General features: G+C 37.2%; 1 protein-coding gene across 2 annotated transcripts in view; it reads right to left on the reverse strand.

The window, feature by feature from the left end:
- Positions 1-14,747, reverse strand: part of SNX6 (sorting nexin 6) — a 54,693-nt gene that overhangs the window by 19,475 nt on the left and 20,471 nt on the right. For both annotated transcript variants that reach the window (XM_030854774.2, XM_030854773.2), the window contains exons 7-10: positions 11,554-11,649; positions 9,057-9,162; positions 2,204-2,279; positions 637-676 (exon numbers count right to left, since the gene is read on the reverse strand). In XM_030854774.2, coding sequence (XP_030710634.1) covers positions 637-676; positions 2,204-2,279; positions 9,057-9,162; positions 11,554-11,649 — 318 coding nt within the window. The remainder of the gene's footprint in view (positions 1-636; positions 677-2,203; positions 2,280-9,056; positions 9,163-11,553; positions 11,650-14,747) is intronic.

Consider the following 14,747-nt stretch of genomic DNA (forward strand, 5'->3'; position numbering starts at 1 on the left):
TCCTTTGTGATAGAGTATCTCCTTTTCTTCAACTTGTCTCCACTACTCAACTGCCAAGGTCATGATGAAATCTGATTTCTACAACGGACTAGCCACCACGACTCTCAGCTAAGTACCATTACAAATCTAGTAAACATTTTCACTATCAACTGATAGATAGAATGATCATAAATTAACATGACCCCTGAAAACCAAGACTATATCAGTATTAAATTATTACTACTATGAATGAAAACTTTCTGCAGTTATATTTTTGTCTTATGTTGATACAACTCTTTTTTAAAGCAGGGTGTCATGGGGGATCAAAAGCAATAATCTTGGTAAAGTTATAGTGAATCTAAGATTTTCTTCTAGCTTACAAAGCCCCAGGAAAAAAATGATCTTTCATAAAAATAAACCCAGCCTCCTAATGAACACGTTTTCTGATCAAGAGTATGAACTTTTACACATATACCAAAAGACCATAACAAAAACTAAATTTCCTGAAAAACTCTCATTATTTCCAAATTTAAATCTGCCTCTTCAACCTTTTGAAGTATAACTCATCTTCCTCAATAAAGTTAAACACAGCCCAACAAGTTAAACACTACCGTTTGCAGAGATTTAGACTCCCAAAGGTTAATTATTAGTACTTACTCTTGTTTTATCAAAAAGTTCTGAAACTTTAAGAAAAAACCTGGAAAGGAAAAATATTTCATCATAAATAATTTTCTATTTCAAATGTTCAGAGAATATACCCCAAACCAGATTAATAATGAACATTCTTACCTCATTACAATATTTGTCTTGTTCACTGAAGACTTCATTTATTTCAACAAAAATCTCTGTACGTCCACCCATGTAACAGATTCCTTTTGACATACGATTACAGAAAATCTTCCCATTTCAAGGTGGCGGTCTAAGCCATATGTTAAAAACTTAAAAAATCTGTCTCGATATCCTTTGGTAATATGCCACATAATATTAAATAAAACCATACCTTTAAATTATTACGGAAGTACAGGGCAATGACATCCAAAGAGTTATGTCTTAAATACTTTCAAATGGAGCTGCTTTGTTTTGGAAAACAACACAAATGAACAGCCAATCTCTACTTCATAGCTCACTTTCACTTTGTTTTTTGGCCGCACCAGGCAGCTTGCAGGATCTTCTGCAACCAGGGATTGAGCCCGGCCACTGCAGTGAGAGCCCAGGGTCCTTACCACTAGGCCACCAGTGAAGCCCCCACTTTCACTATTAATTAAAAAGCCCATCTCTCAAACGCTGACACCAACTAAAAAAATATCCCCATGCCAAACTATTAAATGGTATCCTGTAAAATATGTAATTATCGATGACATTATATTTGGATTAGGGCAAATACTATCGAAAGCTAAAATGAATTTTATGAACTTCACATTACTAAAAAGAACTTGCTTTGAGAGGTTTATAAAAGATAACACATGGCAAAGTTGACGTTTTTCCTTCTTATCAAATACTTAAGAACTAACTTTGGGAAGGTAGCATGTTAATTAGCGTTTTGCTGAAAAACTGGATTTGCTGAAAAACTGGATCTGACATGTCTACTGAGACAGGATATACTATAGAAAAGTTCAAGGATGTGGTTTGGAGAAAGGCATGGACTATAAAAATAGTTTTTCCACTTAAAATTTTTAAAATGTGTTTGAATTATTTTTCAATAGAGAGCTGGGTTTAAACATTATCGGAGCAACTAAGATTATTTATGGTACATTGAAATCTGGCCTCCAACGAAACATATATATATGTATGTGTGTATGTGTGTGTATATATATGTATATGTGTATATATATATACGTGTGTGTGTATATATATGTGTGTATATATATATTCTAAAACAGCATTTCTTATTTATAATAAACATTATAAAAATCTAATAACATTTAAACATAAATTCTGTCTCTTTCACACATACAAATTGGCAAATTTTCATCAAATGAAACACTGTAAATGTTAAAATTATATATACTAAGGTCGATTTTTATTTCTCAGATTTAAAAAAAAAGGAGGGAAAGGGAAGAGAAAAATGACACTGACCTAAGTTTATAAAGAAGCTCCATATTATCAACGTGTTTTGACAAAAATATTCCAAAATGCCTGCTGGGTCAGAAGTATTGTGTGTGCCTGAGCTGCCAACAAAAATTTTCTTTTACTTATATTTAATGTTTTAAATCAGAATGCTTACTTGCATATATCTGTAGAATCCTGAGTTCCTAAAGCATATAATGAAGAACCAATTCTATTGTAATCATCTGCAGCACCTATGGAAAAAGTTTTAAGAATTTAATATATTTATTCATCGATTCAAAAATAGTTACTGAATACCTACCTGTCAAAAAAATGTGTATGTAATATGAGATGCCCAAAGTCTAGTGAAAGAAATGACAAAAACAATAATACAAAATGATGAATTTTATATTAGAAGTAGGTATAAACTACATCGCGAGCAGGGGAAACAGATGATTTCACCTGAGGAGGTCAGGGAAGGATTTACAGACACTATAGGAGTTGGAGCTCGCAGGATGAGCAAATCTTTACTAGGCAAAGAGGAGGAGAGTGCATTCTGGATAAAGGGAAGAGCATGGAAAAAGGCCAGGGAGACATAAAAGAGCAAAGTATTTTCAGAGAGCCTTCTGGGACTATGGCACTGCAGGGTACAGAGGGGAGTGGAGAGGGTTGAAGATGGAAAAATCAATTTATTTTTCTTCCAAGCATCTTGGGGGAAAGAAAGGTTTTGTAAGCCATGATGAAGTTTGGACCTGATCTTGTGGGAATGGGTGTTATTAAACATTTTAAAATCCTAGTAGTGGTGCAATCAACCTGATAAGGATTTTAGATTAAAAAATTCTGCTGCCTTGAATAAAGACTAATAGTGGAGAGACACAGAAGGCACAGTGACCAACCAGGAAACTGCTGTGTCAGATGCTGAGGGTCAGGATCAAGGTAGTGGAAACATTAAGAGCAGAGAGGAACTAACAAAGCTGGAAGATATTTAGGAAATGTAACAGGTAAGATTTACAAACAGTAGACCTGAGGCAGGAGCTTGGGAAGCTAGATGAATGGTAGTACCACTACCCTTGGGTGCTAGGAAGCAAAGTACTCAACATCAGCACAGTACTCCTCCTAGGGCTTGCCCCACAGGACAATGCCCTTGTTGAGAAAAGATTATAATTTCAGAAAAGGAATAGCATAGTGCAATGGTTAAGAGCATGGACCTGTAACCAAACTGTCCAATCCCAGCTTCCCAATTTACCAGCTGTATGACCTTGGGCGTATCACTTAACCTGCCTGTGCCTCATCTGGAAAAAGGGATAATAATGGTACCCAATTCACATAATTATTTGGAGAACTAAATGAGTTAGTAAACATTACTATAAACTTGGCACATAGTGTATACAGTACTATACAAATGTTTGCTATCATTAATGAAATCCTAGACATGCCTCCTTTGTATTCCCACTTATACTAGTAGTATTTTTACCAGGCTTTTATGTGTTTATCCCCTAACAAAACAGTAATGCTTACATTATACTTTCTTATTTTGCACAAAATTACATTCAACTTATATGGCTGAAATTTGGTGACTACTTACTTATTGTTACTCAAATCTTCTATCCTGATATCTTTTATAAAGGAACTTCAAGTACAAACTTCAGACTATGAACAGTAACTTATATATAAGACTCTTCACTACACCCTAACAGGTTAAGTTGAAAAAAAAAAAAATAATACTCAAAAATCACTTAAAGGTTGGTTTATTGACAGGTAGGAATCAAAAATGGTTTCTGTGTTTAATATTGAATACATTAATAGTTTATGCTTAGGCTGACCCTGAAATTATTTTTTGGAGCAAGAAATTCCTGTATTCTAACTAACATTAGGCTTTGAGAACACTACCCTCTTTAGTTATTACAGCATTATGTGATCACGAAAAATATACAAACTGTCCTGATTTTATAAATCACAGTGACTTATAAAATTATTAAGTTGAAAAGCTTAATTTTTCATAATCCAGGCTAAGTTCATTAATTATGAAAAAATAGTTTTTACTTTATAATTTTGTAAAATTTTATTACAGTCGACCCTTGAACAATGCAGGGGTTACAGGTGCCAACCCTCCCCGCAGTGAAAACTCCCTGTTTAACTTTATAGTTGCCCCTGTATCCACGGTTCTGCACCTGCAGATTCAACCAACCTCGGACCGTGTAGTACTTTTACAATACTACATATTTACTGAAGAAAAATCTGCATATAAATGGACTCACATAGCTCAAACCTGTGTTGTTCAAGGGTCCACTACATATGTAAGGTAATTAATTATATGTAAGTCGTATTTTTTTTTTTTTTTTTTTGCGGTACGCGGGCCTCTCACTGTTGTGGCCTCTCCCATTGCAGAGCACAGGCTCCGGAAGCGCAGGCTCAGTGGCCATGGCTCACGGGCCCAGTCACTCCACAGCATGTGGGATCTTCCCAGACCGGGGCACGAACCCATGTCCCCTGCATCGGCAGGCGGACTCGCAACCACTGCGCCACCAGGGAAGCCCAACAGTTGTATTTTTGTAAAACAGGATCACTATCATCTCCCCTAAAACACCATTCCACTTGGTCAAATAGAATCAGTAAGAATCACTAATATTCTGTTTTCTTAACAGATGATTCCTATAGTTCTTTATACTTCCATGGCACTAATATACACCTCTATGACAGGATTAATTACAGTATATTGTAATTTTTTGCTTTTAGTGTTTATCTCACCTGCAAAATTATTAATTCCTTAATGGCAAAGACTTATTTTCTTCATCTTGAAATCATCGATATCTAACATGATGGTTGGCACATAATAGATATGCCAATGTTTATGAATTAAATAACTTTTTAAGAAATTTAAAAAGTATATATAGTAGGCTTCCATTTTTAAATCATCAAATCTAAACTTAAAAGTATTCCTAATTATTACAATCAACACTAGTATGTACCATTTCGTATTTACAAAGTTTTTCTTTTTTTGGGGAAGGGGGTGTGCCTACAGGCTGGGGCCAGGGCCTAGTGGGGGTGGGTGGAGTGTGGGGTTTCCTAGGAAGGCACACAGGGTGCCGCTGGAGCCCTCACGGTGCACTGTGTGACTCTGGGTGTGTGTGGGGAGTAGGGAGTAGTGTGGGTCCTGATGGAGGGGCCAGGAGAGGATGGGTTGGGACAAAGTTTTTCTTAACAGAGGAGTGAAAGTATGAGATATTTTATCCTTAATGCCATTTTATAAACAAGGAAACCAACACAAGACTAATTATGTGAACTGCCCAAGGCTCTAAAGCAAATCAGTAATGAATTTAGGAAGGAATTCAAGTTTCCCACACTTTGACTATATAGTTCTTAACTACTGAACAGGCAACTAAGAACTACTACTTCATTAGAATGAATCTGCAAATCACAAAGATATAGGAAAATAAAATACAAAAAGAACTCTTAACTCTCTCAAAAGAATGACACAAGAATAGAAGTTACCAGGCCTGAGACTTCTTTACTTCCTCCTTTCTATTAGAGTATGTAACAATACCCCAAAACGGAGGTTCGTACTTCTAGGTACCTACTGACCTGTCTGTGTATCAGAGGCTCTGAAACTTTTTGGTTTTAGGACTCCTTTACACTCTTAGAAATTACTGAGGACCCTAAAGAGCTTTGTTTATGCGGGTTACATCTATCAATATGTACTGTATTTTTAAAAAAGTAAAACAAAAATTTTAAATATTTACTATTTTAAAATAACAGTATTAAAACCATTAATACATTTTGGTTTTCTTTTTTGGCCGTGGGGCATGTGGGATCTTAGTTCGCCGACCAGGGATAGAACCCGTGCCCCCTGCATTGGAAGCACTGAGTCCTAACCACTGGACTGCTAGGGAAGTCCCATAAACCATTATAAGTTAACATAACATTTTAAATGAAAATAACTTTATATATTTTAAAATTAGTGAGCACAGTGACACTGTTAGAGTTTTGCAAATCTCTTTTGCGTCTGGATTAATAGAATAATAATAATAGAATAGTTCCATTCTCTTATCTGCTCTGCATTCACTCTACTGTGATACGTTGTTTTTGTTCAAGTATCGGGAGAAAATCTAGCCTCAAACAGATGTGTCGTTGGAAAAGGAGGAGGCATTTTACTAATATTTTCAGAAAATTGTGGATACTCTACTCAACAAGCAGTTTAAGTTTAAGGGTTAGTTCCTGTGGGGAATCTAAAATCCTATCAATGAACTTTGTGTACTCTATTACATTAAATCTAATGATATAAGTGATATTTACCCCAAGAATATAAGGTTGGTTTAATATCTGAAAATCAATCAACATCATTAACCATATTAATAGACTAAAAAAGAAAAACCATATGGTTATCTCAATTGTTGCAAAAAGAGCATTTGACAAAATCCAACATTCATTCCTGACTTAAAAGGCATCTAGGAAAAATCTACACCTATTATCATAATTAACGGCTTAAGACTGATGCTTTCCCCATAAGAAACAAGGCCAAGTTGCTTGCCTTCACCACTTCCATCAACACTGTACTGGAGGGTATAGCTATAGTATAATGGGGCAAGGAAAAGAAATAAACAGCATTCAAATTGGAAAGGAAGAAGTGTAACTGTTTTTATTAGCAGATGATCGTCTATGTAGAAAATCCTAAGGAATCTACAAAATAGTTAATAAAGCTAAAAATTGAGTTGATCTAGTAAGGTTGCAAGCTATTAGCTCAACACTGAAAATACAATGTATCTCTATATATTGGCAAAAAACAACTGGAGACTGAAATGTAAAAAACACAACATTTACAATAGCATCAAAAAATAATTAGGGATCTAACTAAAGATGTATAAGATCTGTACAAAGGAAACTATAAAACATTGCTGAGAGAAGACCTAATTAAATGGAGATATGTACCATGTTCATGTATCAGAAGAACCAATAGTGTTAAGATGTCAATCCTCCCCAAATTAATCTACCGATTCTATACAATCCCAATCAAAATCCCAGCAGGCATTTTTGTAGAAAGTGACAAACTGATTCTAAAATCCATATGAAAATGTAAAGAAACCAGAGGGGCCAAAATGACTTTGATAAAGAAGAATAAAGTTGGAGGACTTATACAAGAAAAGATGTTCAATATCATCAATCATTGGGAAATGCAAATTAAAACCACACTGGCCTAGCAGAATGGATACAATTTAAAAGACTGATTATCTTTATTGGCAAGGGTGTGAAGCAACTGGAACTCTCGTTCACAGCTGGTAGGAATGTAAAGTGATACAATCATTTTGGAAAAAAGTCTGGCAGTTTAAAAAAAAAAATTAATTATACACTTACACTTGACCCAGCCATTCTACTTCTAGGTATTACCCAAGAGAAATGAAAGCATATGTCCATACAAAGACTTACATACATATGGTTTATGTCAGCTTTATTTCAAATGGCCAAAAGCCAGCAACAACCCAAATGTCCACCAACAGCTGAATGGATAAACAACTGTGGTATAGCCATACAATGGAATACTACTCAGCAATAAAAAGAATGAACTATTGATACATACAACATGGATGCATCTCAAAATAATTTTGTTGAATTTCAAAGCCAGACTATAAAGAGTACATACTGTATGATTCCATTTATATACAACTCTAGAAAATGCAAGCTAATCTACAGACAGAAAGCAGATCAGCGGTGGCCTGGGGACAGGCGCAGGAGGGAGCGATTACAAAGGGCCACAAGGAAACTTTTGGTGGTGATGGATATGTTCATTATGTTGACTGTGGTGATGATATCATACATATGTCAAAACTTATCCAACTGTACACTTTGAACATTGCAGCTTATTGATATCAATTATATCTCAATATAAAGCTGTTAAAAAAAACCCATTTTAATCTATCTTGTACTTTAAATAGACCTTTTACATACATAATTTTGATCATTAAGAAAATACTAGTTCAATGAATCACACAGATCTTCCAAATGTTGACACACTTCAGTATATAATATCAAAAATATCACACTAATATTATCATCAATCTCCTCAGATTAAGTCTTTAACTATTGAAAAGCAAGCTCATGGTGACTGATACAAGTTTTCCAAAATTCTAATTATTGCTGGAAAGCCTGACCTTTATCATTGTCAACAAACACTGTCAGCTGTTTTCCATGAAGTGTCAGGCCCATTTAATTAATTTTTAATAAAATGTCTACCAAATACTCAAGTTTCAATAATCACAGTTTGTCAGTTGTTCTTTCAAGTAAAAATGGTATTTTATGAAAAAAAGCAGCTAGTTCAGTTGCAACTCATTCACTAAAATGCTTTTCTAGAGAGAACCATCATACATCCATATGCAAAGTGCTTTATGCATACCTCTCATTTCATCACTCAGAATATTAAAAAAAGTATACTCAAGGGAGGAGACTTTCCACAAGTAATAAGTTTCACTGCTTCATCAAGGACATTCTTTTTTTTTTTAATTTAAATTTAATTTTTATTTTATACTGGAGTATAGTTGATTTACAATATTGTGTTAGTTGCAAGTATACAGCAAAGTGATTAGTTACACACATACATGTATCCATTCTTTTTCAGATTCTTTTCCCCTGTAGGTTATTACAGAATACTGAATATAATAGTTCCCCTGTGCTATACCATCAAGGACATTCTTAAACGAAACTTTAAATTGCAAATGCGCTGTGGGAAAGAATACAAAGACTATTAGTTTGGTGCCACTGCCGTGATTTGTGCTAAAGCACCAGCATTTATCCACCACAGCGTTTGCAACATCGGTGTAAATGTCAACATGGTGAAAAAGACAAAAAGCATCATAGTTTTATTATGAAAGTAGTTTTGACCTCACAGACTTGCTTAAAAGGGCCTTAGGATCAAAGCTGCAGAGACCACAGTTTGAGAACCACTGCCCTATATCAAGACTTTTACAAACTGTAAATAACATAATAACTTTATAAATATTCCATTAAACAATATAAACTTTAGCCACAGAGAAAAACCTTACTTTTGTGGGATCTTGTCATTCTATCAGATTTAGCAGATGCATCCTTAACTCGGTTATGATATTCTAAAAGGAATGTTCGTTCATGCTCAAAGAAATCATCTACATCCTATGGGATCAAAAGAAAATATGAGTTTTTTTCACTTACTTGCTTTAGTCTAACCCATAAATCACTTTGTTATCCTTATAATCATAAAAGATCATCAGCAAAACAGCAGAGCTATCCTCTAATAATCAGACATTATATTGATTTCATCAACAAGTTCAGACTTTAAAAACAGTGTTTCTATCTATCAAGTAAGAAATCTTTTACAGTTTTGCAGCTGAAGGCTTAGAGCTCCCCATTATGGTTGAGACTCACGTGTTGTACTCAAATGTGTTCCTACTTGTGCTCCGCCTCTACAATCCTGTTCTCCAACAGATATACTTCTGCCAGTGGGAGTGATCATTTGCTTTTGAGAAAAAAGGGAAAGAAGCCTGGCAGACAAGTGAAAATCTGTTTCTCTTGGTCTGTTATGCATTCTATGGGCCGTTCCTGAATGCTGTTCCTGAATCCCTTAGTCATTAGGGCCCTCTTTGACTGCTTTAGGGAACCTGGCCAAACTAGCTATCTGGGAGCAATTTTCATATTAAACACTGTTTTCAATCTTTTCTGGAACAAAACTAGAAATACTTTAAAAGTAAAAACTATTAACAGTACTTTCCTCCCTTCTAAAACAGCAATTGTTTATTGAAAAAGCACCAGCTGAAATGATGTAATTTGAGACCGACATCAACAGTATACAGAAGCAGAAGTTAGTGCTGATAAAATGTCATTTAAAATCTGCTAATTCATGTGTACCAGTTTTCTTAAATGTAAAAATGGAGCTAAACTAACTTGCAGAGCTGTAGTGAAGATGAAATGTGGGATACCAAACACCACACTGTAAATGTTCAAAAAAATGTCAGCTATTACTTCAATAAAATTATCAAAATCATAATCAATATAGTGGTTTATACTTAATGTTAAAAAACAATTCAGTGGGCTTCCCTGGTGGCGCAGTGGTTGAGAGTCCGCCTGCCGATGCAGGGGACATGGGTTCGTGCCCCGGTCCGGGAAGATCCCACGTGCCGTGGAGCGTCTGGGACCATGAGCCATGGCCGCTGAGCCTGCGCATCTGGAGCCTGTGCTCCGCAACGGGAGAGGCCACAACAGTGAGAGGCCCGCGTACCGAGGAAAAAAAAAAAAAAAAAGAAAAGAAAACAATTCAGGGACTTCCCCGGTGGTACAGTGGGTAAGACTTGGGGCCGGGGTTTGATCCCTGGTCAGGGATCTAGATCCCGCATGCATGCTGCAACTAGGAAGTCTGCATGCTGCAACTAAAGATCCCACATGCCACAGTGAAGATCCTGTGTGCTGCAACTAAGACCCAGCACAGCCTAAATAAATAAATAAGAAAAAAAAAGATCAACATTAATTATAATATCAAATAATTTGATATCAAATGATCTGTCTCTGCAAAATTAAAGTATAAATCAAATAGTACTTTACACCCAAGTTTTACTATAGATGTATTTATAAAAACAGGCAATGATGACAAAGCATTATTTATCTCTTATTAGTATTTACTTAATAATGTAATATAAACATTTTTCTCTTATATTTTAATGGTTAGAGTTTTCAGAAAAATCCATTTTTGTACCATTTTCAGAAATCATTAAGAAAAATTTAGGTGTTACCTTGGTAAATAATTAACTTTGTAAGTATATTCACACATATCATCTCATTCAATCTTTCTAACAATCCTGTGAGCTAGGTGGCATTACTGACCAAATTTTGAAAATGGGAAAACTGAGGTTCAGAGAAAGAAAGTGACTTTTTCCAAGGTCCTGTAGCTACTATGAGACGAAACCAAAATCTCAACTGAGCTCTTCTAACTCCAAATCTGAACCCAGGTCTGCCCCTAACATTTGTAAGGCCAACTGGATAAGTGTACAAATGGAGGCAGACCCTCTGTGCCCCACCCTGTGACTCTGTAAGGCACCCAGAGGGACCTCACGTGCACATGGCTGGACGTTCATTCCACCCTGCACACTGACCTTCTGCCCTGTGCCTTCCCTCTACTCCTTGACCACCTGTGGAGGACAGCCACCAGCAGCCCAGTCTACCCACTGGCAGATGAACTCAAGGAAAAAGCCCGTGCAGGACCTGAAAGAAGGCTTGGGATTTGGGCAAGGAAATACGGGATTCTAGATACCTGGAGAATGGTCTGGTTTGGAGGAAAGGGGCATGGGCTCTGGGTGGGCAAATCCACTTGGACCTGCAGACCTACTACCCCTTAGAGAAGGGAGCTCTTGAGGAACCCAGGGCGAGGGGCCCAGTTTCCCAGGCCTAAGAAGTCTACTGTCCAAACTTCTCTTTTACTCTAATATAATCGTCCGCACATCTGAAATCTCAATCTGTCTCCCTCTTAGAAGAAGTAAATTCTCAAACCAACACCTCTGTTAATTAAAGTCTTACCTTTACTCCAGAAACAATTACTCCATCTGCTGATTTAACCATGTTTTTAAAGAAATCTTCAAGTTTCTCTTTTTTATTTTTCCCTCGCACACTCAACTGAAAGAAAGGTTAATTTAAGTTAGCATTTCTTTTAAGATTACAAATGAGAAGTTAATGCCTCCTTTATTCTCTGATATCAAAATGGCAATCTCAAAAGGACCCCGTTTTTAAACTTAATAAAGTGGCAATTTCATCACGTATATCAGTGGTTTTCAAATTTGGGGACATTAAAGAGGAATCTGGCCTTACTCCCAAAGATTCAGGTTCAGCTGATCTACAATAAGGCCTAGCTTTCCCAAATTTTATAAGTATATTTGATAATTTTGTTGTAAGTAACCCTCTCATCATACTTCGTCAAACACTACTATATCATACAAAGTCAACTAAATATTAACTCAGGAAGGAGTTCCTTTGAACATGCACAATTTACTGGAGTACAATATACCATCATATGATTCTGTAAAAGCTCTGAAAATACATTTTGAAAATTCTTCACTCCAAATCCATCCAAATATCATCTCCTCACCTGTTTTGGGGTCAGCAACTCATGATACAAAGGACACAAAAGATGACTCTGCGTGGCATGAATGGTATATCTAAAGGCAAAGGTGAGAAGCAGCTAGCTCTTTGACTTTACTACTTGCTGCACCAGGGACCCCATGAAGAACATCCCATCTAATTTCCTTATCTACTGCCATGGCTTCAATGCCCACCTTTACGTTAGTGACTCACAAATCTCTCTCACTACCCCTAAGCTCTTTCCTGAACCTTAGATCCTAATTCCAATTGCCTACATCATATCCTTACACAGAGATTCTGCTAACCCCACATTAGAAAAATCTTTTTTTTTTTTGCGGTACGCAGGCCTCTCACTGTTGCGGCCTCTCCCGTTGCGGAGCACAGGCTCCGGACACGCAGGTTCAGCGGCCATGGCTCACGGGCCTAGCCGCTCCGCGGCATGTGGGATCTTCCCAGACCGGGGCACGAACCCGTGTCTCCTGCACCGGCAGGTGGACTCTCAACCACTGCACCACCAGGGAAGCCCTAGAAAAATCTTAAAAGAGTACTCATTATAGTCTAATCTCCAAGTTTTCCCTCTTCCTGGTTCCCTATTCATGCACCGCCCCCCGCCCCATCCAACCAGTCTCTCAGATTCTCGTATGTTCCCTAAAGCCCTGTACCTTTCATTAAAAATCTTGAAGTAATCTACAATTTCTTTCTTTCTCTCACAGCTCAAATTCTACCAGCAAATTTCTGAAATGTGTCCCTTTCCACTCCCACTGTCCTGTAGAAGTCCTCATTACCTCTTGCCTAGACTACTACATTGGACTACTAGTTAACATCCCTCATCTCCTCCACCCAATCCATTCTGCTGCTTGTGATAACTTTCCAACATCACACTTTGTAAACTTAATAAGTTTACAAAGTTTCATAATGTTCAGAGAATGAAGGCCAATCTCCTTAGCACGGTACTCAATACTTTGAAAAATCTGGTTCAACTTACCTTTCCACCTACCACTCTACCCCTAGAGAGCCTTATGTTCCAAACTGTTCTCAAAAGAACCTCTGAGCTTTTAGGTTCCTCTGCATCTGAAATGATACCTCTTTCACCAAAAATTCTTTTTTCAAAAAAATTTTTGGCCATGCTGAACAGCTTGCGGGATCTTAGTTCCCTGACCAGGATCGAACCTGGGCCCCTGGCATTGGAAGCTCGGAGTCCTAATCACTGGACCACCAGGGAATTCCCCCACCAAAAATTCTATTCAGACTTTAACATTCAAATTAAAAGGCATCTCTTCATGTAACCCTTTCAAATTCCCAGTTAGAATTCACTGCTCTATCTTAGGCCTCCCAAAGCACTCTAGGTTTTTTTTCTTTTTTTTTTTTTTTTACTGAATTTTTGATATTAATTATTTCACTAATTCACTCATTTAACAAACCATAATGCATGTATACTATAACCATGCACTGTTGCTGGGTGTTAGGAATATTAAGACGATTAAGAGGTGAGATGGTCCCTATTCTTAAAGTAACTTATGGTGCAGAGGAGGACAGAAGAGAAGTAAACATATAATTACATATAGTGTGAGGAGTATAGTGTTAAAGATATCCATGGGGCACTAGGGGAGCACCCAAGGAACTTAATACAGACTGAGGGGTTGAGAAAGATAAGACTGGAGGTTGAATGACCAGTCAGGAACTGCTTCGAAAACCCAGGCAAAGATTATGCAAGTCAGGACTAATCTTTAGGTCTAGTGATGGAAGGATGCAGACACATTCCTAATATAGTAAAATAAAACAGAGAGAACTTGGTGACTCCTGAATAGGCAGTAGGAATCCTGAGTAATTTTCACAGTGTAAGGGACTGGGAGGTAGTGACACCTTCTTCGAGATATATAGAGAATACAAAAGGAGGCATGAATGTAAAGAAGAGTGCAGCTGAGGGTAAAATGCCAAGGGGACTCAGGGGTGATACAGATTCCTTCCTTCCTCCCTCCCTCCCTCCCTCCCTCCCTTTCGCTGTGCCACACAGCTTGCGGGATCTTAGTTCCCCAACCAGGGATTGAACCCGTGCCCCCTGCAGTGGAAGCGTAGAGTCCTAACCACTGGACCTCCAGGGAGTTCCCATCGATTTCTAACTTAAGAGCGTATTAGAGTAGATGGAGCCACAGGAGTAGATGATATGACTTAGAATTTACAGAATTAGAAGTCTAGAGGAACTTTTAGACTTCTAGAGAACTCAGTGAGGAACCGTGGAAGAATCAGATTTAAATGAATGGATATATGGAGGATAAAGCCCATGAAAGAGACTGGGAAGTAGCTTTAGAGTTAAGATGAAAACACATCAAGACACATTCCCATAGATCCACAAGTACATGGGAGCCAGCACAGCTAGAAAGATATCTTAGTCAACATGGAAAAGCATGATGTATTTCACCACATTAATAGAATAAAGGACAAAAACTGCATGATCACCTCAACAGATGTACTTTTTCATTATAAAACCACTCAAAAAAGTAGGAATAGAAAAGAACTTCTTTAAGCTGACGAATGGCATCTATGAAAAAACCCACCGTTAACATCATACCTGACAGTGAAACAGTGAATGCCTTCTCCCTAAGATCAGGGACAAATCAAGGATGTCTGCTCTTGTC

This window comes from Globicephala melas, chromosome 2 (assembly GCF_963455315.2).
Source record: "Globicephala melas chromosome 2, mGloMel1.2, whole genome shotgun sequence".
Lineage (NCBI taxonomy): Eukaryota > Metazoa > Chordata > Mammalia > Artiodactyla > Delphinidae > Globicephala > Globicephala melas.